General features: G+C 33.9%; 2 protein-coding genes across 4 annotated transcripts; both read right to left on the bottom strand.

Moving 5' to 3' along the window:
- Window positions 1–399: 399 nt before the first annotated feature.
- LOC129944234 (DNA-directed RNA polymerase III subunit RPC1) lies at window positions 400–16870 on the bottom strand. 3 transcript variants are annotated; one of them, XM_056053542.1, is made up of 13 exons: window positions 16742–16870; window positions 16542–16671; window positions 15845–16488; window positions 12704–13788; window positions 12498–12643; window positions 7327–7744; window positions 5576–5733; window positions 5243–5520; window positions 4919–5186; window positions 4723–4863; window positions 4555–4673; window positions 3997–4504; window positions 400–616 (listed from the first exon to the last, which is right to left on the bottom strand). In XM_056053542.1, the coding sequence occupies exons 1-13, from the start codon at window positions 16783–16785 to the stop codon at window positions 419–421; spliced, it is 4137 nt and encodes a 1378-aa protein (XP_055909517.1). In that variant the 5' UTR covers window positions 16786–16870; the 3' UTR covers window positions 400–418. The 3 variants fall into 3 exon arrangements, with proteins under 3 accessions (XP_055909517.1, XP_055909518.1, XP_055909519.1); XM_056053543.1 differs by lacking the exons at window positions 16542–16671; window positions 16742–16870 and having other exon boundaries at window positions 15845–16233; window positions 16298–16434; XM_056053544.1 differs by lacking the exon at window positions 400–616 and having other exon boundaries at window positions 4286–4472.
- A 2827-nt stretch (window positions 16871–19697) lies between these two features.
- LOC129944235 (CXXC-type zinc finger protein 1-like) lies at window positions 19698–27671 on the bottom strand. Its single transcript, XM_056053545.1, has 4 exons — window positions 27543–27671; window positions 27363–27484; window positions 26750–27299; window positions 19698–20601 (listed from the first exon to the last, which is right to left on the bottom strand). The coding sequence occupies exons 1-4, from the start codon at window positions 27570–27572 to the stop codon at window positions 19768–19770; spliced, it is 1536 nt and encodes a 511-aa protein (XP_055909520.1). The 5' UTR covers window positions 27573–27671; the 3' UTR covers window positions 19698–19767.
- Between the last annotated feature and the right edge of the window lie 256 nt (window positions 27672–27927).

The following is a 27927-nucleotide window of genomic DNA, read 5'->3' as shown; positions in this document are numbered from 1 at the left end:
CTATGCCTAAAACGTCTTTTTGTTTTTCAGTAACAATCGTACAAGGTTAGCACCAATGATCTAATCGAAAAAATACTCACCGAGATTTAAAATATTTTTTGAAGGCCACTTAAGAGAGGAAAACAACGCGCACTTTTTTATAACTTTTATTGTGTTATAAAAATAATGTATGTACATACAAATGTATTTAAAACTCAAAAAAAAAATATCTTAGAAAAAGTTGGTGTTATTTAATACAGAACACTAACTCTACAATTATTAACTAAATTACTTTTAAATAGAAAGTACCGCTTAGATACAATAAACGATAAATCGGTATTTTTCACATTTCACTTGTAAAAAACTATCAATTAGAAAATTGAAAACTACAGATTTGATTATCAATTTTGTATTTTTATAAAAAAAAATTAAAAATGTTTTATGCTGCAGATGAAATTTTAAAAAGAGGTAGTTCACAGGGTACCAGATTTGTATCTTTGTGGTTATGTACGAGTTTGAAAAGTCCTGTTCCAATAGCAGCTGGCATACCCAAAATAATTCTTTCCGAAACTCCATCAACAGCATCAGTTTGGCCATAATATGCTGCATCAAAAAGGTGATCCGCAGTCTTTTCAAACTAGGGAAGAAAAACAAATATTGTGAATACACCAAAAAAAAAGGACTGTATTAATTTTTAACCTATTTATGTATGTATTATAATAGAAGCTCATAATATATGTACGTAAAAAAGTATTTACATACATATATGACAGAAGACATGTTGGTGTGTGAAAGAATGGTCGCATTGCAAAACTACACTACAAAGCTAGTCAATCTGGGACTGTCATATTATTGAGAAATGCAAATATATAAAATAAGAAACATTTTTGATTTGATAACTTTAACTTATCTTTTTTGTTTTAGACAATCAGAATCCCTTACTACGTAGTCACTAGCTTTATGAATGCGACCAATGATTGATTTGGTGAAAAATGTATTATTACAAAAAAACATGACACAATGCCTGTTCTTAATTTTAACTCTTCAATTTCCAGATTCACCTATGAGTGACTTGTGGTTATAATATTTTGTTCTTATAACTACATCTCTAACGACTAATCGGACTAAGTGCAAACAAATTTAAATGTTCCCAATGCAATTTCTGACAAGAAAGTGTAAGGGAGTATACAATTGTTGTACTTAACCATCATTAGTTTGGTTGCATAGTCAGTAAATAAGTACGAAAAATACCAAAAACTGTGCACTGGAGCGCTTTTCACAGTTTATGACAGTATTTTACGATTTAAAAACGAAAATGGGATTTATAATTTTAGCAGAAATGGAAAAGGAAAGAAGCTTAAGGAATAAGATGAGAAGCTACTTATTTGGCAATTCAACTAAAATCCATTCTAGTCTTTGGAATTTCGAAAGAAGAAAGAGACCAGCAGTCAGCAACAAAACGATTAGTAGAAGAATCATCAATTTTTTGAAAATATCATAAAAATGGCATTGCAGGGTGAGGGAAATAGGAATAGAATAGGGAAAAACAAGAAATGATTTCAGATTGCCAATGGATACATAACAAAGGATATGTGTTCTCCGAAAAAGTAAAACTACATATTTTTGCATCGTTAATAAACCGTTACACACAACATTATAAATAAGGGCAAAAAGAAATTTAACCTTAAAAGTTCAGATCAAAGAATATTTATATGTTCTGGTGTTGGTAAATAACGTTTGTTAGCAGGAAAATTTTATTCCATGTATATGATTATCTATTTCTGTTGTTAGAAATTAATGTATTTTAGGTGTCACCTATAAGTGGCGTTTTTTTTTAAAAGAAAGATGAGAAGCTGTTTTGTTTATAAACTAGACATTGGAATTAAAATCTTTTTCGTAAGCACGTCTTTTAACTATAAAGCCTAATTATTTTGACTCCAAACAGTATGACAGCTTTATATAGAAAACTTATTACCGCATTGTGACAATACAGGTTTAACACCTGGAAACTTTTCTGACTTAACGAATATGCATTCGAACGAGAATACTATATTACTGAGAGTACGAGGGAGATAATAAAAAAAGAACACATTTTTTGAGAATAGAATAAAATTAAGAAATGCAAAAATATAGGTTAATATCATTACACCTTGATTTTTAGGTATCATTAACATATTTTGGGAGGAACAAAAAATGAAAAACTAGAAATTTAATGAAATATGAGAAAATAATCAAATTTAACATTGATTGCCATTCATAGAAATAAAGAAAGGGGTAAATGCAACTCCCAACCAACTCTCAATTATATTTGGAACAAAATAAAGGCTTAATAGAGTATGTCTAGATTAGAGTAAAATAAACACTAATCAGCGTTTTCGAAAACGTTAAATATGTGATCACTAAAGATGAGACGAGCTGTGATGCACGTAGCCAGAACTTGATGCTGTTTAATCACCCAAAGAAGATTCGTACTCGTGCATAGAATCGTTTACGCTTTCGAGTACAAACATTGGTAGCATCGAATAAATAGAAAACTGTGCTGCAAGTAAATTGGCTTGATCAATCAAACTTACAAAAGGAGTGTTATTGGAAGCGAGCGTAGGAACTGATGTTGTGTTGCGCATATTTTTTACAAATGACCGGACATGGGTACTACCTCTGGGAAACTGTAATATTGTTTGCCATATTTTCTGGTCATGCAAAAATTAATTCGTCGAATATGTCCGTTATAAGTCTTGTTTGAACTTATTCCGGATTTCCTTAATGGGGTTGGCTTTATAAATACATCTTTGATCCTAATAAGCTCTTTACAGCTCCAATCAAACCACGAGTTATCTTTGGGTTTGATAGATTTTACCCTATTCGGGAAAAAATTTCTCACTCCACTAAGAATTAAATTTGTAACCATATCTGCGCTGGAATTCACGTCACTATCGAGGAAGCATAGTGACCATTTAAAGATCCTGAAGAAGTCTTTGAGACCGTCCCAGTTGACTTTCTCATACTGCCATACAGTTCTCGTAGAGGTTTTCTCTTTGACTAGGGTTTTTTGTTTGAGAAATTAGCAGATATGACACAGTTGTCTGATGTACCTAGAGGCGATAATACACTGATCCCATATTTACTAGGATCAGAGGTAAAAAACAATTCTAGAGTGGTGGCGGAATGACACTCAACGTCAGAAATCAGAGTTGGCTCGTCAACTAACTGAGTTAGGTGGTTTAACTCAGCAAAAATCTCGATATACATTCCTTCGGGTATTATCTGACAAAAAAATTCTACAAAAAATTGTGTACATTGAAATCGCCAGTAACAACGATCTTACTATGTGGAAAATGGGATATAATTCTCTGGATAGAATCGGACAGCGCATTGAATTCGTTAGAAATAGAATTGCTATCCAAACTTGGGCTACGATAAATAAAGCACGTATGAATGATGCGCCTTTGGACGGTGGATTTAAACCATATATAATTAAATTTTTTGTTGGTGCACTGACCATATTGTGGTAGAAGTTGATGGGCACTAAGCTATAACCGTAAAGGTTAAACTTCGAGTGATCGGTGGTTTCACCAAATTGGATTTTGCTTAGTGCCAAAACAGCTGGACTGTTCAAAATAGTATGAACTTATGCAGAATGGGAATTTTTCCTAAGCCCACAAATATTGCTATAATAAACACAGAAATTACCAGCCATCACAATACACAAAACACACAAAAAAAAGACAGTTATCTATGCAGTAGATTTAATTTGGGCACTAAAACTTCTCAACTGCAATTTACTATTAGTGTTATGCATTAATGGTAAATTAAAAACTGATCCGCTCCTGAACCCCAACAAAATTTAACCGCAATTTATCAAGTAATTATTTCGCATAGTCTATTCACGGTGAGATGTAGATCTGCAATGCACTTAAATGCATTGACAGCAAGAAATTAAGTTCATATTTAAGCTTTGCTTAGTTATTATTATTATTAATTCGTTTAATATATTTTATACCAGCAATGCTTACTTACCGATGCTAGATTAAAAACACTTTCCCTCATTTTCGCTAAACCATGTCGGGTGATTCCCAACACCTCTCCACGACTAGTCATTTGGCTTGCTAGCAACATTATATGGCGATGGTCCACCGTCATACCATGGCCCTCCATTACATCCGTTATCTCAGTCATAATAGTCGTTCGGGCAGCTTCTATACCTAAGGTGTTGTAAACTTCCCAAATATTGTTGCTTTTAGTCTTCGAACCCACAACTCCATAAGTAGCCATTACATCCCTCAGTCCAGCTCCTTCAATGCAAAGTTTGTAGGTATGAGGGAATACTGTATCGTCTACAGCAATTACTGCCCGTGATATATTTGAAAGGCCAGCCACTACCACGTTTTGGATTGAAGCAGTTAAGCGTTGCAGCTCTGCATTTAAGCCGCTGCCGTGCTTGCTACTATCAATACGTACAATAAGTACTGAAGACCCAACAACGTCCACTAGTGCTGGTTTCACACGCAATTTGGAGACGCAAATGCTTAAATTTAAAAGTATTATATTGTCTTTAAGAAATATTCTTTAACTTACGAGTAACGAATTGTATCAGCATTAATTTCTAGTCCCAAGACTTTGATTCGATAAAGGTCCAGCTTTATAACTATAAAACAGTCGCTTGGTTTGTAAACTTCTTCAATGTATGATGATATCTATTGAAAAAATGTTAGACCAATATTTTTGCTATCTCTTTTAACTTACCTCTCCAAGAGTTGTCTTTTCAATACGAGATTTGACTTTTCGAGCAAATTCCATGCTGGTATTATTGTAAATTTCGGCGGTTATGACTGGCGTTGAGATTGTTTTAGTTGCGTTAATGATCTCTACTATACGCGGAACCCCCTAAATAATAATCATTTTATATTAACCTCAAGTTAAATAGGTTTTATTTTTATACCTGTGTGATGTTCATTGAAGCCACACCAGCAAAATGAAAAGTTTTCAATGTCATCTGTGTTCCCGGTTCACCAATACTTTGAGCTGCAACAGCACCAACAGCTGTCCCCGGCTCAGTAACAGCTCGATTGTATTTGTCATTTACCCGCTCCATAAACTTTCGTATCTGTCCTTCACTCAGTCGGTCTATTTCATTTGCCAAATTTCGGTTATTCTTGTATTTTTCTTGAATCTCACCAATACGTTTACTTATTTTTCTAATGAAATCTCTACAATAAAAATCTTTAGTTAGTTTATAAACTTTTTTTTTAACAATCACACTTACAAAACTTCGTTTTGAAAGTCCTTACGTGAAGTGGCGAAATAATTTTCTTGTAAGACTTTCCTAGCAAACGGTTCTATATCAACGGATTTAAGAGCCTTTTCTTCTCTGAATGGATAAACGGCACGTAAATGATTTAGCTGCCTAAAGAAATCTACTGGTTTGTTTTTTACTTCCATGAATACAGGATCTAAACCATCTCCACCATATATAAGCTCAACAATTTCCCCAATGGCATTTCGAACCGAACCATCATAATGTACGACTAAATCTTCGAGGCACTTCATACGGAAAATAAATTGTTTCCCTTTTTAATTCTTACTTATAAATATTTACCTTAACTAATCGTCTTTGTAAATATCCAGTCTCAGCTGTTTTAACAGCAGTATCTACCAAGCCCTCACGTCCACCCATTGTATGGAAAAAAAACTCAGTTGGGGTCAATCCAGAAAAGAAACTATTTTGAACGAAACCTCGGGCAGCCGGTATTTTTGCTAAGGATAGAATAAAATTAGTTTCATGTTTTCCTAACCGAATGAGTATATACGCTTAAAAAAAAAACATTTAAGAAAGTCCATGTTGCCTTAATTTTTAAGTTTGCAATTAAAGCACTGTCAGCCAATTTTTTCACAAAGTTCTAACACAAAACATAACTTAATTGTCTACAAAACACTACAATACCATTTCAATCTGCTTGGTACATTTTATATAATAATAACATGAAGTTGTGCAGAAAATAAATAAATCATAGAGTAATACAGCTCAGCTTTGAGTTGAATGAAAAAACACGATCAAATGTCATTTTGATAGAAGAAGACTTGACTTAATAGTTAGGGAGATTTTTCGCTTTAACTTTGGGTGGATTCTACAATAAAGTTTTTAGCTAGATTTTGTAGATTATGAAATATACTACAAAGTAAATTGTGCAACAAAAAAATGTAAAATGTTGAAAATATCGATTTTTCAAATACTTGCACTTAAACAGTATAAGTTTTCACGTGAATTTTAATGTTCACATAAGTCACTTTAATTGATTGCATATGTTTTTTAAAATGGTTTTGAAGATTGGCACAACTGACGTTCTAGTGTTAACTTAGAAAAAAAAAGGTTTCTAATAGTTTTAAGGTTTTTGAATGTTTTCACTCACGTTAAAATGAAATTTCTTTATTCACGGGCATATACAAATTTTTATATTCTTGTGAACTGACATGTTATATTAATGTTTACGTAAAATGAAATAAAAATTTTGTTTTACGTATAAAAAGAAATTAAGTTTACATATGCATATACATAGGTACATAATGTACATATATGCCAAATAAAATAAAAAATAAAATGTGAAATCATAATTTTCACGTCGTTCACTTAACATTTCAATCATTTCAGTTTTTAATTGTTTCAAAATATTGATTGTCATTTTGATATTCATAACGTAAAGTAAAAATTTAATGTACATTTTCAAGTGAAATTTAATATTTTAATGTTCACCTGAACTAAAATGACAGTTAAATGTTTATACAAAAAAAAACTAACATTTCTGATGATAATAACTGTAAATAGAACGAGCAAGTAATGTAATTTAAGTAAAATTAATATTTTTCTTCATTCCCTAACAAGCAAAAAAAAAAATATAATTATAAAAATAATTAAGAAATAATAACAAAAATGTTTTTTTACTGTCTCCTTCAAATTCTCGCTAAACTTGCATGCATTCTTCTCTATTTTCTTTTCTTTAATTATTTTTTTCTTTATTAAAATTTTCGCTCATTAATATATTCCACATAGATTGCAAGTGGATTCCAAATTCTTTCCGCCTCCTACCAGCAGGCGTCATGCCTTTTGTTCCTCTCCATGGTAGTACTACTCAAATATTTATATAATATATAAACTTGATGAAGAAATAAGTTAGAACTCAATCGATTTTTAATTTATCAATAAACCGACTTTTAGATACTAGAACTTTGTCAAGAAATTGGCCATGGTACTTAACATTTTCATTCAGTTAATAGAAATTTTGAGACTACATAACTATTTTAAGAATGTTACATTTAAGGACTTTCAAAATAAATGACATTTTATGCACATACAAAGCTTTTCGAAATGGGGTAATGCTCTGTCCTCAAAGCCATTTGGAACTCGTTTTCCATTGATGGCTTGTTGACCAACACATGCAATCATCTGAGAAATATTGATATTGGAACCTTTTGATCCCGAAAGAGCCATTATCAGCGCACTATTTGTAGGATGCAATTCACGAAAGCACGCCTTAGCTGCTTGCTCACGAATACTGGACAATTCTCGAAGCATTACGGCCTCTAGGGTTTGTTCTGGAGTACAGCCTGGTTGACATTGCAGAGTTCCTTTTTTCATTTGAATAATATATTCGTCACATTTTTGATATCCTTTTTCGAGTAGTTTTTGCTTTTCTTCAAGTAATTTAAAGCTGGGTGTTACATCGCTGATGCCGAAAGAAAAACCTCGGTTTTGCATGAAGAAAGATGCCATCTAAAAGACAGAAAATATCTTGTGTTAAAGTATAGTTTCATCCGTACACAGGAAATAAAAGGGATCAATGAACCCAATTCACACTCTTTTGTTCTCTATTAGTGCTTTTATTTTTGTTAGATTTTTTGAAAAACATTTTAATTTTCTATCAATCATGTAAACACCCACTTTTATCAGTCAAAAGTAACAGAAAATAATTGTCAGTCATTCGTCGGCAAATTTTGTATTAAAAAAAAAGGTATAAAAGAGAAGGTACTTAATTTTACTCAACTTATTTAAGCTATCTTTATCTTTCTAAATGCACGTATAGGTATCCAAAATTACATTATTTTGTTCGATCACCCAGTAGTGAATTCCTTTACTTCCTCAATTTCGAAAGATGGGTCAACTTTCAAAATATCCTCTCCCACCTCCCTACAACTAATCTCCGCAGACATTATCGATAGAAAATTGGTTAAAATGTTTTTCAAAAAATCTAACAATATTGAAAGATCTCCAAATCGTGTATACTCAGACTTCTTGCAATCGTTTAAACAACCATGTTTTGTGTTTTTAAATAATTGCAGCGTTGTCCAATAATTTAGTTTTCAGACATTTTTTTAAAAAACAAACAAAAGTTTGCAAGATTTTGAAAGAATTTGAAAACTACGAAACAGGAAGTCACAAATTTTACAAGATATTCGTTATTGCCTGCTATTTTCATATTTTTTTTTGTTTTTTAAATATTTTTGCACCACTTTTTGTTTTTTTTTTTTTAAATACATTTTCATATTTTCTTGCATCTGTTAAGAAAATTGTCTTCTTTTTTTCTAAAGACTTCCTTTTTTAATTGGAAAAAAGTATACACATGTATGTATGTATGTCGGAAATTTTTCAATTTAACAACAAATAAAATATAAAATAAAAGAAAAATAAAGCACAAGAAAACAACACATAACAACAAATATCTGATCTGTCAAAATACCGGCAAGATCGAATGGCATATCTACCATATTGTGAAGGATAAGGTTAGATAGTAAAGCAGAGGAGAGATTTTTGAGTCACTGTAGATTGGGCAGGTTCAGACGACATAAGGGACCTGAAAGTAAAGAAAGTTTCTAGTATCTGATTGACAAGCTGCCAAAAAATTGGTCAATTTCAGACGACATAAGGGAATTGAAAGTTAGGCAAGTTTTTGTATCTGATTGGCCAGCTGCCAAAAAAATTACCATCCGGTTAAGTCAACTATATAATGGAAAGTTAGTCAAGAAAAATCTCCCAAACTATTAAGTCAGGTCTACTTCTATCAAAATGGCAGTTGATCATTTTTTTCATTCAACTGAAAGCTGAAGTTTATTACTCTATGATTTATTTATTTTCTGCACAACTTCATTTAATGCTTTCGTTAAAAACATTCCTTGTCAATTTGGAAAATAAATTACTAATATTTTTTTGCAATACAAAATACAAATCGTGATGGACTTGTAGCTTGCCTGAGGAGTATCATGTTTTTTCATTCAACTGAAAGCAGAACTTTATCGCTCTATGATTTACTTATTTTCTGCCCAACTTCACTTCATGCTTATTAAGTTCCTTGTCAATTTGCAAAAGAGATAATCAATAGTTCCTTACAATACAAATCGTGATGGACTTGCAGCTTGTCTCATGAGTATGACACTTGAAAGTCTAACTAGTTGAAGTCCCTTATGTTGTATGAACCTGCCCATTGTCTTATTGGTATGCCATTTGCCTCCTGGTCTGCGGTATTCATTAATACATTTTCGAATAATATAACGTTCGAATCTCTGGAGCTCCAGTATCACGCTGGGCGTCATTTCAAACCATATAAGGAACTCATAGGAAATTAAGGAGCGTGTTAGTCTCTTGTTCATTAGCAGTTTGGTCTTGGTTCAATGTTAGTAGAATTGACAACTTTTATAACTTGGCCGCTTTGCTGTTGTTAAGGGCTTTTGTCGCATGAGGGTTCATTTTCAACCTTTCATGAAGATTAACGCCCAACGATTTTCTCAGAGGAATTGATTTACCATCTATGGATAGCTTAAGATATCGACTTTAAAGAACACCAATGTGGCCTTTACAAGCCGCATTGCGAAAACAAATCAGTTCGCATTTATCAAGGTTAAGATCTTCTTTAGAAGAGACTCGACCGAAACCTTCCAAACCACCAGAGGACTTCAACAAGGCGATGCGCTGCCATGTAGCTGATTCAATGTTTTTGAAAGAGTGGTGCGCAACACCAACGCCAATACGGGTGGCACCATCTTTGTCTTGGATATGCAGATGACATCGACATTATGGGAAGAACCAAACTAGCAGTGAAGGGTGCCTCCTCTAATGTCGAGAAAATGGGTCTTGGCATTAACGAGGACAAACCGAAGTATTTACAGTCATCAAATAGAGTCGATTCACATCGTAGACTTGGTTACAATGTGACAATTGAGAGATCAAACGCAGAATTACCCTTGCTAGTCGTTGTTTCTTTGGCCTACGTAAGCAGTTGAGGAATAAGGCCCTAACGCGAAGTACCAAAAAGACACTGTACAAAACTTTAATCATGCCAGTCTTGCTGCATGGTGCAGAAGCATGGATCCTCTCACAGGCGGTTGAAGATCTCTTGTTATCTTCGAGAGGAAGGTTCTGCGTACGATCTATTGTCGGGTTTGTGTCGACAGGCAAAGGAACATCTGGCGGAAAAGATTTAATCAGAAGTTATACGAGCTGTGCAGCGACTTGCCACTGGTCAAAAAAGTGTGTGTACAACCTCTTAAGATGGCTAGGGCATGTAGAGCGAATGAACATCGAAGCTCCAGCCCGTAAGGTATTCAACGCCAAGCCCGAGGGAACAAGAAGTAGAGGCAGGCCTCATCTCCGGTGGAGTCATCAAGTTGAGGCCGACGCACGTCAACTTGGTATTCGAAACTGGAGACAACTTGAGGCCCAGGAGCACAATGCGCTGTAGCGCCAACTAAAGTAAAGTAAGTAAGTATGATCCATACCCTATTTTTTAGTACCTAAATTCAGTGCTTCATGAAGTCTCTCATCAGGACTATTAAATTGTCATCAGCGTAGAGTATGGCATTGGATTCGAGGTGTTGTGTAAGAAAATCGCCTAAGTAACCAGTTGAAAAGTAGTACATGATGGTTAGTGCGTTGGACTGTCGTACTAGATTTTTTGGTTTCGATCCCTGCCTGTGCCATCTAAAGTTTTTTTGACGGGTGCTGCCTCTTGCGAGGAATTGACAAATTCTGCAAAAGTAATTCTTGGCATTAACAGTGCTTTCAATTTCAAATAAGCCGTTCGGATTCGGCTTAAAACTGTAGGTCCCCTCTATCCCTAGTCACAGTACAGGAATGGTTGAGAGTTGTAAGTCACTAGGCCCTAGTTTTTAACGGACTGTTGCGCCACCCAATTTATGAATTTATTTCATTTTAAAATTTTTCTTAAACTTAAAAAGCATTTAATAATTTTTACTGCCACCATAGGAAAGCTAAATTGAACAAGCTTGTGCTTATAGAGCTCAGTAAGCTTATAGGCCTTTAGTTGCTAGCATCGTCCTTACTTATCAATTTAATTTGATATTAATATATCTAAAAGTTTCGCACTGTTGAGGAAACTGTCATAGAAGTAGCGAAGCCTTTTCCTTCTTTCCGAACTGCTTAGTCTTATTAATAGTAAAATATTATTAGGAAGTCGAGCCAAACGATCATCTTTTACTGGACACTTAGGTATTGCAAAGTATGCAGCCCTATTTAATAAAGAAACAAAATTATTGCACATGGAATCAATTTGTGATGTACTGTTTACGGGGGTAGTAGGAATGCGATTACAGTTTATGTTCAAAAAGGGAGTAAATAAATTCAAATTTGCTGCAGAAAATTTGGTTGTGAATTTGTGGTTGTGACTCATGTTTACGTCACAGGTAGATGGTCAGACCCTTTTTTATTTAAAGTTAATGGCCTGTCACAATTAATTCCTATATTTGTAAAAAAAACGTCTTATGTAGAAGGACTTTTAAATTTAGATGTAGGAACATATGCATAATTTGGGGGTTATAATAAAGACAAATTTGTAGGTGTCTCGTTGACATCATAAAAAACGTTAACGTAGACAGAAAAAATACTCACTTGGAGTAATTTTATAAAAATACATCAATTCCTATTGACTCAATACATCTAAATTGCAAGCTAGGCTAAACCGAGTAAAGGATTTCTTTTCTTATGACAACAACACCTCCTCCTATTTCGTTTTTCCTGTCAAGACGATAAAATTTAAAGTTTGGGTGTAAAATCAATTTATTTACACTACAGGGGTTTCTGAGACCAATACAATGTCAGCTTTTTTATCAATGATAAAATTAAAAAAAAAATGTAATGTTTCTAGCATTCCATGTAATAATATTAAGAGAGTTATATAACATATTCATTTGAGTAAATATTCTTAATAGCAAAAAATTTCACATTGAACTGATCACTTTTGGTCTAGGTTTAAGTCACCGATAAATAGTATCTAATTTGAGATAGGAAGAAAAACACGTAACACTGTAAATATAATTGACGAATTAAGAGAAACCTTCAGCTAAGTAAAAAAGCTATACTCTTGTTATCACCTAGTCGCAGTAGATTATAGATATTAAAAAACTCAGTCATTAGGCCATTTGTCCATTTTCGATGGTAGATTGTCAGCCACTGACGTTTACATAAAAATACTGAAAGCGTTTTTCTTCACTAAATGTAATGATCAATATAAACTCACCCTTGCAAGACGCCACATGCATTTTGTTGAAAATACTTCCCCGAAATCTCGTAAAATAACATAGAACACGCAGTTTTTTGTTCCTGATCCCATAGTTCCTTTGTCCATTGAACCACATAACAACTCGGAATTCCGGATTATAACCCCTGATTAAATAAAACAAAATATGAACATTAAAGTTAAAATCAAAACACATTCTATCTTACATGAATCTCTTACACACAGATCAAAGTTTGTTGTATAGTTTCTTCCTTTTGTAATCAAATTAACTTTAACTGGGCAATTACTATTTGGCCGCATTAAAAGACTGAAGATTTGTTTACCGGTCCATAACTTTCGGGGTTTTAAAATAGCTGGAGGAGGCATTTCAATAACCATGTTTGAATCTGGACCGGCTAACATACATGCCGCTAACTGCATTGCTTGCTCCTTAGTTAAAAATTCATCTTTCTGTGTTAAAAGGTAGCCTCCAGTGATGAAATCCTGTGTTGCTGCGATAAGAATCTCTCCATTTTTTGGTGTAATCAAATTAGATTTATTTCCCATCAGAACTAAAGCTTCAGCTCGAGCTTCTTCGGTCTGAGGTAAGTGCAAATTCATTTCATCTCCATCAAAGTCAGCATTGTATGGGGTACAGGCACATTCATTGAAACGAAACGTGCGTTGAGGCTGCACTTTAGCTTGATGACTCATTATACTCATTTTGTGCAAACTTGGCTGCCTATTAAACAGCACTATATCGCCGTCACACAAATGTCGTTCAACAATATCACCAGATTTAAGGTCCTGAGCAACTTTGTCTCTATTACCGTAAGCGAGGTATTTTTTAAATGTACTTCCGCGTTGTTGGACGTAATTAGCCCCAGGGTGCTTGTTAGTTCCGTTTTTTACAAGTTGTTTCATCTTTTGGATATTTGCTGGATTAACACGCTCCGGATAGGTGAGGATTTTCGCCACTCTGTCGGGTACGCCAACTTGGTGAATCATAAGGTTAGGATCTGGTGAAATTACTGTTCGCCCGGAGAAGTCAACACGTTTGCCTGAGAGATTCCCTCGAAAACGTCCCTGTTTTCCTTTAAGACGTTGCACAATACCACGAGTCGGTTTTTTTGGAACCATGTTGATTGGTATGCCAGAAATTTCACTATGAAAGTAAAGAGCAACATGGAGCTGTAGAAAATCCCAATCCTCTTGAATAAGTTCTATTTTTCCACCGCTTGTCATATGTTTATGTATTACATCGTTTATAAGTAGAATTTCACTTTGTTTCATTGTAAGATCGTCCTCAGTACTTAAATAAAATAACAACATGAAAAAAAAATAAAAAAAAATTCCCACATTATAAAATACATATATTATATCTTGAAAAAAGGGTTGGCAACCCTGGTTTTAAAGAGGAAAGTTTGTTTACAATTCGGCTCCACATATATAATTAATTAAAAAATAAAGTCAATAAAGTTTAGTGATCTAATACAAGAAATAAAGTGTTAGAAGACACAGAAATTAATAGTCGTTTGGCTGGAACACCGAAAGGCTACGATCAACGTGAAATAAGCGCTGAAAAGTCTATTAATATACCTATTAGCGACTTGACCTCTGTTATAGAAAGCACGATGGCTAAACTTTTAGACTCGAAGCTGGAAAATGTGGCGACCAAGACAGACGTAGGCAAGATTAGTGAAGAAATTGTAACTCTACAACATAACAATAAAGAGCTTAAAATCCCCTTAAATCCTTAACTATTTTCCAAATCTCGTACTTTGTCCATGCTATGGGTAATAATAACCCCTTGAGTGCGTGTAACTTATAAAAAAAAAAGTTTAAACTACCTTTTCTTCAACTTAAAATTGCTCAAGAATTACCTAAAGATCTAAAATTATTTGTTTAAAGCAACAAACGAAACGATACTGAAAATAGGAGACGATCTAAACTGTACCGTTCTACGATTTAACTGTACAACTGTAGAGGAATGCCTTTAGACTAGGAAAGCCCACACTCGATAGAATATTTATATTACGACAGAAATGGAAAGAACCCATTGACATCATCATCCATCGAAAGAACTGTAAAGAGCCACCTTTAGTTTTGGCATCCTTGCCAATCTCGTCCGTTTCTACAGGATGACCATGAAAAATTCACGCTGCTTCATAAAGATTGGAAACAACTTAACCTTATCTTTTGATGTAAAAAAACACTAGACAAAGTTCACTAGCGCTGTTATGTGATTTTTTTCAACATCGTCTTTGAATGAATAGTGAAGAGCTTCCAAGTCAACACTAGAAGCACTATATTTCAAAAGTCTGTCCAATTGCTCATATTCGGAAGAACTCAACGTGATGTCAATGGGGCTTTTGTTAGTATTAAAACAGAAGCGGAAAAAATGATCGATGAGATCAAATCAAAGTGCATGTTGTCTTCATGAGCCTACAACACCGACGTCCCCGTCGAAACGTCAGAATCGACATGCGTAACTTCGAGGTAGTTAGAAAGTTTTTCTACATAGGATCTGCTATGAATGCAGAAAACCACACCAGCGCTGAGGTCAAACGAAGAATTACTCTTGCTAACCGCTGTTTTTTTTTTTAAGTGAAGCTTTCTCTGGAGCAACCAAAGTGTCGTTACATATAACCACACGAAGGAAAGAATGTGACAAAAGCGGATGAAAGCACCTCGCGTCGTTTCGAGAGAAGTTTCTCGCTTGATCTTTATGCATAGAATACGAGTGAAAGAGATGATGAAACAATGTCTGGGTTACGTAGAGCAAATGGAAACCAATGCTCCGGCCCGAAGTCTTCGAATCCACGCCCACATGACAGCGCAGTACAGGAAGGCCGCTATTTAGGTACAAATGGAAAGTGATCGAGCTACATGGAAAAGTTTGTTGCATGAGGTCCTAGTTCAATCAGGACTGTAGCGCCACCTTAAGTAAGTAAGTAAATGAGACAAAGAATTCTCAATCTTAGTTGATTATAATTATAATTATTTAAGGAATTTTATTCTCATGAGATCAAAATCCTGGTTCGTCCTCCAAAAATCTTATAATAAATTAGACCATGCATACCATGAAACAACATCAGTCTTATGTATGACTTGTATGAATTAGGAGAGTACAAATTTGATTAGGATAATTAAACAAAGTGCACACAATTTAGGTATTCACAATAAAGAATTGTGAAATTGTTTTTATAACGCTTGTAATCAAGTTTTGAAGTTTGTGGACCAATTAGATAGTAAATAAACAATATATTATGTTTAACTAACATAGAAAATGTTAAAGGAATGAAATGTAAGTCGTGGCTTATTTAGTCACAACTGTCTATAAATATTTTAAATTCAATTTTACTTACGTTCCAGCTTTAACTTCTGACAGTACTGAAGGACGAATGCAAACAGGTGGCACAAAAACTCTGGTGACAATTAAATTAGCTGGATTGGCATCTTTTGCCGTCATTCCTAAAAGCGGTATATCTGATTTTGGGATATTCTTAAATAATTCCAAAACTGTTAGCGGGTTAAGTTCTTCCACGTGGTTATATGCATTCATCATTTGGTTCAATTCTCTATTATTATCCGTAGCAGCTAATAGTTCATCTAGAGCATTTGTTATAATTGGATCGTTTTTTTTTCCTTTAAATGGGTCATGTAGAATTTTCATTAATCCCACGCCCTTCTTTACACCACCATTTACTGCATCGCAATTGGGACACTTAGTTTGCTTCTTTGCCTTTGTAAGGATCTGGGAATGCAACGATTTTTTTGCAAGGTAAGAAAAGTTTTCGTTGAGCAATTTCTTTTCATACATAAGCTTATCCTGTTCTTTGAGCATCACATGTGAACACGCTTTGCAAATAGTTTGTAAAATGCATATTGTCGACCGAAAGTGACCAATATGAAACACTGGCAAAGCTAAATCCAAATAACCAAAATGTCCAATACATTCATTTAGTCCTTGGGCACACGTTTCACACAAGGTGTCTTTTGAACTTATGCCCTGCAACAATTTAAATATTATTTTATGTATTGCCAAACAAAAATGTATTAAACCATTTTCTTGTCCAAGACTCCATACGGAACGGGTTCACGTTGTCCTTGATAGAGATTTTTTGAAACAATTCTCAAATGCGATTCCTGTTGAATTTCTTCAGGGCTGTTGATGCAAAATTGCACATGGGAGCTGTTGTAAACAATTTCAATTAGAAAAATGTTACTCTTAAAAGTAATTACTTGGCATATTTATTCTTTACATTTTTTTGATAACATCAGCTTCGCGAAATTGTTCTTTCGGCATCTTGAATTGTTATTATTTCGTGATCCAAGAAAGCAAATCCCTTAAAAGTCCTGCAGTAAAGTAAAGGTAAAGTGTAAACTTCAATAATGTTGAAAACCAAAAACATTCTATATAGATATGTTACATTGAGTATGTTTGTTGTTGTTAAAAATACTCCATTGCAATGATAATGAACCTCAGCTGTCATTTCGGTTTGCCTAAAATGTGGTGTGGTGAGAAAGTGTGTTAGAATTTAGATAACACACTTACCACGTTTACAAGGAGAATTGAATCCGAATTGAATCAGGACCTGTATAGACCTGGATCCGATCGAAATAGGGTTAATTGATCCAATCCCACTGAAAGTTTGTCTTAAGAGCATTGTTATAAATTGTGAAATTTATTTGAAACTTATTCACGTAGCAGAACGCAGACAAATAAAACCCAAAAGTCATTTCGATTCCATTTGAATTCGATTCCTCGATTCAGTGCCACCATATACCTGGATCAAAATCTCAATTCGATTCCTTGATCTCCTCATGTAACCAGGGTAACTATCCTTTTTCTTCACTCGACAGTTTTGTTTAAAGCAAAGAAATCTGCCAAAAATACTTTAATAGCTGAAAAAGTACGAAAGAGAAAGTAGGTGAAATAGAAATACTTTAAAAAGTGTCAACCCGCAAAGTTATGGCTGCCTGCTTCGGCTTGCTCTGCGTTACGGTGGCCTTGCTTCGAGGATGATTTAAAAGACTTTTCTATTATTTCATCCCTCCAAAGAGCAAATATTTTGTTTGTTGACATTTTTTTACAGCTGTCAGACAAAGCAAATGTTTAGATAATTGTACTAGAGCTTCCGCTTGGAGTCACATTACGTTCCTTTCCTTACGATTGTCAAACGAAACATGAGGTCGAACCTCCATTGTAATAGCATGCATTGAATTCCAATGGCTGAACTCGCAAACGTTAGGTCATAGAGGAAATATATATATATAATATATTTCCTCTATGCGTTAGGTGAGGCCGAAGCGTGTTTGTATTTCAGCCATTATGGGTTGAGGATTGTCTTGGATAGTTTTTGACGTTTGTTTATTTGTCTTTTCTTGTTACTTGGCATTTCTTTATTATTGTTTCTGTGTTTCCGAGTAAACAAGAAATATGTCGCAGGACAATTTCAAACAGAACAAGGAGCTTATAAACGAATTAATTTCAAATTTCGAAATGTATCCTGTTTTGTATGATCCCCGCCATCCGGACTACATTAACAGAGTAAGAAAGAGGAATGGTTGAGAGAGTCTTGGCCCTTGGGCTCAACTTTCCGCAGCATGAATTTCGACATGCAGTTTTTTTTTTATTTGATAGATATGTGCAAATAATTAATAACTAGATCAATTTTAGAGCGAGGAGACATTTATTTCTATAGTAAAATAATTTTCAAAGTTAACTTTTTCGCATACAAAACACACAAAAATGGTTGATTTTGACATTTCTTCTCTGTTTTTTGTTCAGTGTAGCCATACTTGCTTTTTTTGTTGACGATTCCTTTCATTTTAGTGATCAAATGCAAAAAGAACTTTGCATATACCCAAACTCGCACCCATCCCAAATCCTATAGTGATCCCAAGCAGGGTTTGCAGGGGGTCAGCATGGCCGCCCTTACATACCTAGCTGTTAGTACACCGTGCAATCAAAATAAAAAAAAACTTGTTTTATGTTCAGAAAATGCATTACAAAAACGTAGGGTTAAGTCCGAAAAAGAAAATATTTGTTTCTATGACTTAAAGGTGTTTCCTAGCCTTAATATATAAAACATGAGGATCCACAAGAGTAAAATCCAATCCAGCATCTCTTCCGCATTCCATTGTTTTTGACTGGGCATATTAGGTCTTACCGTGAGCAACTTCAAATGTCACATTTGACATTAGAAACGGTTAATCTGAGGTGGAATCGGCTAAGGTGATTGTTGACTATCAATTTTTTGATAGTCAAATTGACTATCATTTTCATTCCGTCTGTGTAAGATGATTCAACTCAATTCAATTCGATTGAACAATTTCAGATTCAAATTGTCAAAATTCGTTGTTGCCTTGGTGAAGTTTTAAATTGATTCTTATAAAATATCTAAATAAAAGTTTCAAATTGGCTGATTTTGAATAAAATTCTTACTTTTCTTGCTTTTTTCGAATGTCGTAAGCTTTGTCGGTCACAGGAATGTGTTTTTTAAAAGAAACAAAGTGAACTAAGAAAATTTTCCAGTCGTTTGTGTAAGCGTCTGGTAGCTCTGTTCGGAATAAACAAATTTATTTGAAAACGACTATCACATTTTTTTGTGATAGCATTTTAGGTATCAATTTGACTATCACCTTATGTAGATCAAATTCGATCATTTCGATTGTCATTTATCAACAATAACCTTAGCCGATTCCGCCCGTGTTCTTTACTTTTTTGTTGATTTACCTTTAGTGTCGGTAGTTATTGGTTTTGGGTGAATCCATTTCTCGAGGTAAGGGAACTTCATGTTTGAGAGGCGCACCTGCTCAAGGACTTACTATGGGAGGACGGTGCAAGCTATAAGAATTTTCGTAGGATGTCTATTCTGTGCCTGGTAAGATAACTTCGAGTTAATGAATTTAGGCACTCGACAACAATTTAAACGAAATTAAATTTTAAACCGCTCGAAAAATCCAAACTGCGAAGACCGAATTATGGACTGCATGTTGGATTGTTGGTCTCTATTGGATTATCTGATTTCAGGCCGATAATGTTCAATGGGGACCCCAAGTAACCCCTCTTGCTTTTTTCTGGCATACTATAGGTATATAAAATGATTTGAGTGTGCTCTAATTACAAAGAAAAATGATAGTTCTGAGATGTTCGGAACGAATTAGATTGAAAAACTGTAACAGCACTTCAAATAGAGTTGAATTATTTTTAGTCCAAAAATAAATAGACATTTTTTTATTTTGTTTAAAAATTAGTTTCGTTGTTCCACATGAAAATACAAACTCAATAATAAACACTTCCATGATTTTGAATTCTCTGATTCGTTCCTGAAGTATTTTGTGGATGATGTTGCTGTTGATGATGTTTTTGCTGCATTTGTTTCTGTTGCTGTCGGACTAGTTCTTCCATAACATCATGGTTATAAGTTGAATGCAGCATTAAACCTAAGACTCCTGCTCTGGACGCCATTGTTGCACGAGTTTGCCTTTCTTGTTCTAATAGCTCATCCATTTTTAACCATTGGCGGACCCGTTCCAAATCAATTTCTGCCCGACGTATTTTTTCCCAGACGTAATGCTTAAAACAATTTTTTTTTGGAGCCCGACAAAATTCGCCAGTAAGGTTAAAGACATTTGATACTAAAGGACAACCGCATACGTCACTATCGCTTACTTTTGCATCCTTGCAGTGTTCAGGACATAAAACGCGTAATCTTTTGCAATAGGTTTTACTAGCTTGATTATAAAAGTCACAAAACATCGAATTTCCTTCAATACGAGTCTTGAAGATGCTACCGAAACTAGCTTGGCTCTCGTATTTGTTAAAACACTTTTCCATATGTTTTATAGCAGTTCGAGAATGTATTTCGTGCCCACAAGTAATGCAATACATTGATTGTTCATCCTCCACATCGGGATGGTCTTGTGCGTGAGGATCAAGGGTGCAGTGCTTTGCCCTTTGCACAATCAAATCAAGTTCATTATGCCTTTTGTCCAGTTCGGCTAATGCAAATCGAACAACCGCTTGTTTCGCTCGAACTTGATCAAGTTGTTTTTTGTTTTCTTCCTCTGCTCGACATCTTGAGAGACCCCATTCCTGAACACGTTGTGGAAGGACCTGGGAATATAAATATTTATTATTCCTGTTTAAGTTACACAGTAAATAATTTATAATAATTGCTAACAGCTACCTTAAGATCAATAATATTTATTCGGCTATTGGTTCGAAAATTTAAATTCATAGAAAGTAAAGTTTTGCATGAACATGACAGCAAATAAAAAATGTTGGATCTGTGATTCGGTAGAGATGATTTTCAAATACAGCATCGATAAAAAAAAAAAAACAAACACAAAATATATCTAAATATGAGAGATTTGAGCGTTTTGTAGAGCAACAAGTCACTGACGGTATGTACAAATTCCCTAACACCCGCAAAATTTTGACTTAAGGTCAAAGAACTATTATTTTAGGCCGTCATTCATTTCAAAAAATATAGCTGAAAACATTTATACTTTTTTAACAATGTAATAAGACAAAACTGTAAAAGCCGAACAATTTTTGTCGTCATTAACCCAACTTTAACATCAATTTAAAGCATATAATTTCAGAAACAACATGATGAAAACATATTCTAGAATAATATTTATTTTTTAACGAAACGAAGTATTTTTAATGAAAACTTCTTTAACCAATTGCATGGATTTTTTAAGTTCTAGGTAAACGAAACTGAGAAAGGATTTATCTAAAGGTTGAAAAGCCAAAAACGTATTCTTATATTTTAAAGTGAATTTAAATTTTGTTATTGTAAGTTTAAAGAGATTGAGAAATATATATAAATTAATTTTAAAAGACAAATAAAGAGTTGAATGTAGGTTTTAAAATGATTAGTTTATCTCTTTCTCATCAAGCTTTATATTGTAGAAAAATACTTCGACATCGTATTCAAATGGCTTTTAACTTGAAAAGGTTTTTCTATGAATTTAATTTTCTGATGAAAACGCTCTACTGTACGTCATTGAATTGATCGAGATTTTCAGAAAACAAATCTTGTTGTAAATAAAGGAAGCATATTTAATGGACATGTTGCAACCCATCTACACGTAAGTACTTAAGAATTTATCCACATTTTTTCTATTTTTATAATGAGCGCACACTCAAGGGAATATTACTACCTTAATTATGCAAAGACAGGGTTTGAAAAGAGACTTCGGTGCACAATGGTTTCGAATTCATGAATATTGCAATGACTAGGCAAGACAGAGTGTGGTAAGGAATTCAACATTCGAGTAGTTCGGCTAACGAACGAATCTCTGTATTTGACAGTACTGCAGAAGTTGCACTCAAAGGTATACTGGTGAGCATTCCTAGAAGCGCGAGTATTACGGCTGAAATATTTAAGAGAAGGAATGCAACTTGCTATTTATTTAAGGTATAAAACGTTTAAATAACGGTAGCAAAGAGTTAGACAACCGACCTACGCCTACGGTGTTCAAGCTAAATAAATGAACTTATGATGACATTATCACCAATAAATTGAAATGCTCTACGTTCAATACTATCCAAGAGGCAACTTAGTTGCAGGATCACCGGCCCAGAAATGGGAGTTATACAAAAGCTTTGGACGTATATAAGTCAGATCAGAAGTGGTGAAACATTTATTGCATCGCCTTAGGAAACCCAAACAACTTGATGAATTGTTGGTAACATATTGTATGTGATGTGGTTGGTGATACACATACCGAGAATGCTCACATGTAAAGTTCCTTCGATGCAAGTTCTATCCATGGACAATGGCAAGGAGGGTATATCTCGCTTTAACCATACAATATAGTATTAGTTTTTGAAGCATTAAATTCCACGCGGTTTTTTATTCCCTATTGTACAATGACAATCAGCTGTCTAGGTCGGAATTATTGAGATTATCATATTTAGTCGTTGCAGTTCCACATACGGAAGAAAGCGATGTGACTCGGAAAACGAATATAAAAAGCTAACAGTACTATCGTCAGCGAAACAATGTATTGGATTAGAAGTTGCAGACGGTTGGTAATTAGAGGGTGAGGAAGATTCGTCATTTTTGAGGATGGGCTTTACAAATGCAGTTTTCTATCCATTCGGAACAGATGAAAAAGCTTAGAATTACTAACTCGCTCATCTACAGACGGAATCATAACAGCGTAGAATTGGTGGTGAGCTGCCTAGCAAAGAGATAAGCTTTCTCTAAAGATTATCATTGACAACGAGCGTAGGAACCGAAGAATGGGAAGAACTCCTAATGTATTTTACAAATGAGGGCATATGGGTTGAATGAATTAACGTTTAATGGTCCACACTCGGCTTTTTACGCCACTCGATATCACAATTACATCTCTAAGAAAATTGTAAGTACTTTAAGTTGTCAACATAAAGGTCAAACTAAACTAAGTTGACGCTTTTGTCTCAGATTTTTAAAGGTTGATAGATCAATTCACTCAAACAATCTCAGGTTCATACGAATTGCATCGCAAATTCTAAAAACTATTGTACCCTTCCTGTTTAACCAATTTTCTATCAACCATGTAAACAATCAATTTCTGTCAAAAGTTGCAGAAAAAAATAGGCACTCAATCTTCGGCAAATTTTCTACTAAAATATTTATTGTTTCATAAAAATATGCGTAATTTATTACGTTTTCGCGTAAAAACAAAACAATTAATGGCTAAAAAACTTTAAATTCGGTACCTGTAAAAAAAATCAATAAGGAACATTCCATCGCATTCTACGCTGAACTGCGGAACATCCCGAGGATAAGCTCTCCATTATATTAAACATTATTTTCATTTAATTTTATCCCTAAGCTATTAGGTTAGGACTCTTATGCGCCAACAACTTATTTTATTTCATTGTTCTCATTTGTTATTTTGTTTTAATTCACAGGAACAACACTTTCCTTGTGCAAGAAAAAGAGCGACGCAAAAAGGGATGGCAAGGAAAAGCAAATCCAAGTGGAAGGCTCTTGTGAAGAAAAAGCAGTCACAGACAGAGATCAGAAACCTACTATCTAATAGAAAATAGAAAGGATTCCGACTTTTGAAGACAAATGGCTCAACGTCAGCAGAGCAAACCTTCCCAACCTACATTAAAGAAAGAGCAGTTGTTCGATAGCTGCAGCACCATGCTTCATTTTGATGTCACCAATTGTGTTTTTGATCCTGAAGGAACAAATAATTACAACAAGTCAATACTAAAATAAGTGAGTTACTACTACACAGACAAAGATAACAAGAAATATCTAATTGTTCTTTAATAGATACATCATAGCTACACTATTGGCACTAAGACATTTCAAGTCCTATAAAAATGCAACTACTTGGAGATTGAAGTAGATACTTCAGCAATCAACGAAAAACATCTCTTTATTAAACAGAAGGTTTATTGAGAGAAATTCAATATTAACGCAAACATGCAAGAATTGCCAAAAATAGGAAAATTTTACAGGCAACTCTTTAAGAGATTACAGGTGCGTCAAATGCAAAGATGAGCATTTCACAGAACAATTCCCTAGTACTATCAACGGCGTCACCGACAAAGATTATTGTGTAAACTGCAAGTTTTCTCACAAACTCTCACAAACGGTGTGGTTCTGCCATTTATTATCTTGAAAATGACAGTACCCGCAGAAAAAAAATATATAAAAAAATTTATATGTATTTAATACCGCAAATTTGTATAGTTTTTGAGATATTGAAGTTAACGATTTTTTCAAAAATTTGTTTCCAGAATTTATGGGAATTAATTATACCCGTGACATGATGGTTAGTGCGTTGGACTGTCATGCGAGAGGTCATGGGTTCGATCCCTCCCTATGCCATCTAAAGTTTTATTCACAAATTTTTATTTTTTATTGACAAATTCTCCAAGAGTAATTCTTGTCATGAAAAAGTGCTTTTTCAAATTAGCCGTTCGGATTCGGCATATAAACTGAAGGTCCACACAAATCACTATGCCCTGGTTCTCTACGGACTGTTGCGCCACCTAATTTATTTATTTATAATTATACATGCATTTCAACAAGTACAAATTTTAAGATGAAGGGCTCAAATATCCAAAATGTGACCGTCAAAAATAAATAATTTCGCAAAAAAGACCGCTTATATAAATGGTATGTACAAAAATATAGCATCGTTTAAAGCCAAAAGAAATTCATTGGGCTCCTATTGTTAATTGTATTTAAAACAGATTAAAAAATACAAATGCACTTCATTAAAAGTGAAACGTACATTACATCGTTACATTCACGAAAACTGCTTAGTGTGCTTTATGTGTTAAGTCAATGGCAACCGCTGTAGCGATACGTCACCATTGATTTATTGAAGAAAAATTTGGTAACTGAAGCTTTTAACCACTTGGAGGGAAAAATTGGGCGTGCTATTGCTGAGGTACCGCCACAAATATTGCAAAAAGTCATCGAAAATTGAACCTCCAGATTTGACTTTGTCCTGGTCATTGGTGGCAGGCATATGTAAGAAATAATATTTAGATTATGATGCCAGATGATTATTCTCCGAATAAAAAAAAGTTAAAAATCAATTTTATTTCATTTCAAAGCTCTTTAAAAACACCCTCAAGTCCAATTTCATCATTGAAATAAGGAAGTCGAAAACAATCGTTCAAATCAAGGAGTTCTATCAAAATTAATTTCGGTCTGAGTTTAAGTTATATATTTTTAACATAGTCTGGTTATTCAGTTTAAACATTAAGTTTGCTAGAAGTAGAACATGTATATTTTTAGAAAGAAGTAATACAGTACGGGAAAAAAGAAATTTGAAATGCTTAGACTTTTATGCAGTGGTTGCTAACCGAACAAAGATAATATACATTTTCGCAATGCAATACCTTTAAGAAAATGTGTAGAAGTAGTAAAACTTAATCATCATATTATGATATTATTTAAGTTTAAATTAAAAAAAACAAGTAATAATAAGCAAATGAATAAAAAAAACAAGAACAATTCCTTCATTTAGCTTCTCACACATAGCTTAGCTGCTTTTTCACTGTTTTACCCTGTAATAGAATTTTTCCCCTCAAATGACAATACTACTTTTTAACCTTGTATTACAGAACACTTTTACTAACAATTGGTAGTTTCTTGTTCCGCATCGAAATGACACCAAAAGGAAAGCAAACGTATTTGGAAACTAGAATGTTGTCTTTTTTGCATAGCAAGGACGGTAAATCAATAGGAGAAATAACAAAAATTATGCAACGGAACCCTTGCCATTACATAATTTCACGATTTAAAACGGTGATAAAATGCATAATGTGAGCAGAAAAGTAAAACCTTAAAGGTTTAGATGGAACTAAATAAAGAATTTTGTCATATTATGAAGATGTGTTGCAAGTTCTGGTGTTCAAAACTTACATTTTGTGGATGATGTTCGCCATCAATCAATTAATTAAAAAAACATTTGTGGTCCAGTGTCAGTGATTTCAACTAACTACCCAAAGAACATATCCCCAAAGGTGTTTAAAACACAGAAAAAGTCAACTGACCTTAATGTAATCGAGCATATATAGGATGCAATGGGATATCGAGTTGTTCAAAGGAACTTTGTAAAAATTCAGGACCTTAAGACTGAACTTTAAGAAGAACTGCAAACAAAATAAGTCCTGAAATATCCTAAAAACTTGTTTTACACTATGCCTACCATTTGTTGAAGAGAATATATTGCGATAATTTGTATTTTATTAGTCAGGTTATTCGTGGAAACCCCAACGTATTTTGCCCCACGTATATATATGTTTAACAATATTTTAAAACATCATTTTAAAAAAAAATTGGTGGCGCAACACTCAACAGTCTTTAGAGGTATACTGACTTACAGCTCTGAACTACTTCTGTGTGCGAGTCATTTGAGGATGGAGGGGACCTAAAGTTTTTATGCCCAATGCTAACGGCAAATTTGAGAAAGCACTTTTCATGACAGGAATTGCTCTTAGATGAGACAGTGTCAAGGGTACTATTATTTTAGCATCGTGATTCTTATTAAATTTGTTTAAACTAATCAAAACATGCGATTATTTTAAGGATTTTTTACCTAAAAACTATGATTCGCCAAATTCTGAAGAGAAAGAGAAATCTGGAAGGGGATTTAATTTGTTACTAACTATAGAATAGAAACTTGTGCATTAAATGTAAAAGAATAAAATATTATAACAAATAATTATCATAGACATGAAGTGGCTTGCCAAAGTTTAGTTAAAATAATAATGCATGGTTTCTAACCTGGAAAATTCGGTTTGTCGCAAGAAGGATGCCACAATTGTCACTACAATATTTCGATTGTGGCCTTGCATTTTTCTTACATCCTGGCCCATAACAGTGCCTTAGACCTTCCAACTCCGGATTTATATAAACTTCTGGACTTAATGAGCGTTTTCTTTTCCTCGAACGTTCTTTAACTTGTTTGGGTCTACTTTTTTTTTGTTGTTGCTGAATACATTGCCTTCTTTCACAGCGCGGCTTATGGCCAACCCTTACTAAGCAAAATTCACATGTTCCACAGTTTGATGCCTTGCACCCTTCACAAGTTCCACATCTTAAGGTTTTTGAATCTTGCGCTATTTTTTCTTTTACTTTTTTCTTGACGCATGGAGTAACTATTGCACCAATTGGAACTAAAGTTTTCTCAACTGGAACAACTCGAAATACGGTCTGCAAGCTGGGATCTTCTTCTTTACACTTACGACAGTAGTAGTGTTTTATATGCTTAGCTTCTTTTTCGGTAATGTTAATGCAATCGCCATGGTACCATTCTTCACAACCATCACACCCTCTAAAAGAAATAAATATACTATTGTCAACTGTATGCATAAATAAATGCGTCTTTCATATTAACATCATAAATCTGGAGCAATCAGAAGACCGACATATACAATAAGCTTGTCCATCCTGTTTCATTATAGTAGCAATCTTGCTTTTACGCTCAGGTAAATCAAACTCACGAGCTATTTCTTCTTTCTGTAATATAAAATATTATTAGTTATTATAACTTAGCATTAAAATAAGTAAAACCTACAGATTTTTTACATTTCTTTTTTTCGCTCATTTTTTAAACTAGAAAAGTGAAGGTAATTAACTATTAAAATCCTTCCTATTAATAAACTCAAAAATACTTAATCATAAAGATAGGAAGTAAGAAAATAATAAAGCCATAGACACACCATATAAAGACGGGAATGTTTCGTACGTTTTACCCTCCAACACCCATTTGTTTACATTATTGTATTTGTAATTTGACATTACGTCCCTTTTGAAATGTGAAATCCAACAACAATTTGATGCGGTGTATTTACTTGTTTTGACAGATGTTTTTTTCCTTATTAAATTGCTGTGGTGAGAACTTTAGATTTTATTTGAGCTGTCAAATGACAATATGAATTCAATTTACATTTTTCAACATT

This window comes from Eupeodes corollae, chromosome 2 (assembly GCF_945859685.1).
Source record: "Eupeodes corollae chromosome 2, idEupCoro1.1, whole genome shotgun sequence".
NCBI classification, from domain to species: domain Eukaryota; kingdom Metazoa; phylum Arthropoda; class Insecta; order Diptera; family Syrphidae; genus Eupeodes; species Eupeodes corollae.
Note: the sequence above shows the minus strand (reverse complement) of the source record. Positions and strands in the feature narration are given on the sequence as shown.

Bases quoted from the DNA above. Each gene is read 5' to 3' on its own strand.
- LOC129944235 (XM_056053545.1), bottom strand. From the start codon at position 27,572: ATGAGCGAAAAAAAGAAATGTAAAAAATCT. The intron at 27,300-27,362 runs GTTAATATGAAA...TATTTCTTTTAG, and splicing joins GATTGCTCCAGATTTATGAT to AGGGTGTGATGGTTGTGAAG. The intron at 20,602-26,749 runs GTTAGAAACCAT...TTATATTCCCAG, and splicing joins CGACAAACCGAATTTTCCAG to GTCCTTCCACAACGTGTTCA.
- LOC129944234 (XM_056053542.1), bottom strand. From the start codon at position 16,785: ATGCCGAAAGAACAATTTCGCGAAGCTGATGTTATCAAAAAAAT. The intron at 12,644-12,703 runs GTAAGATAGAAT...TTATTTAATCAG, and splicing joins TCTGTGTGTAAGAGATTCAT to GGGTTATAATCCGGAATTCC. The intron at 4,674-4,722 runs GTAAGTTAAAAG...TTTTTTCAATAG, and splicing joins AAAAGACAACTCTTGGAGAG to ATATCATCATACATTGAAGA.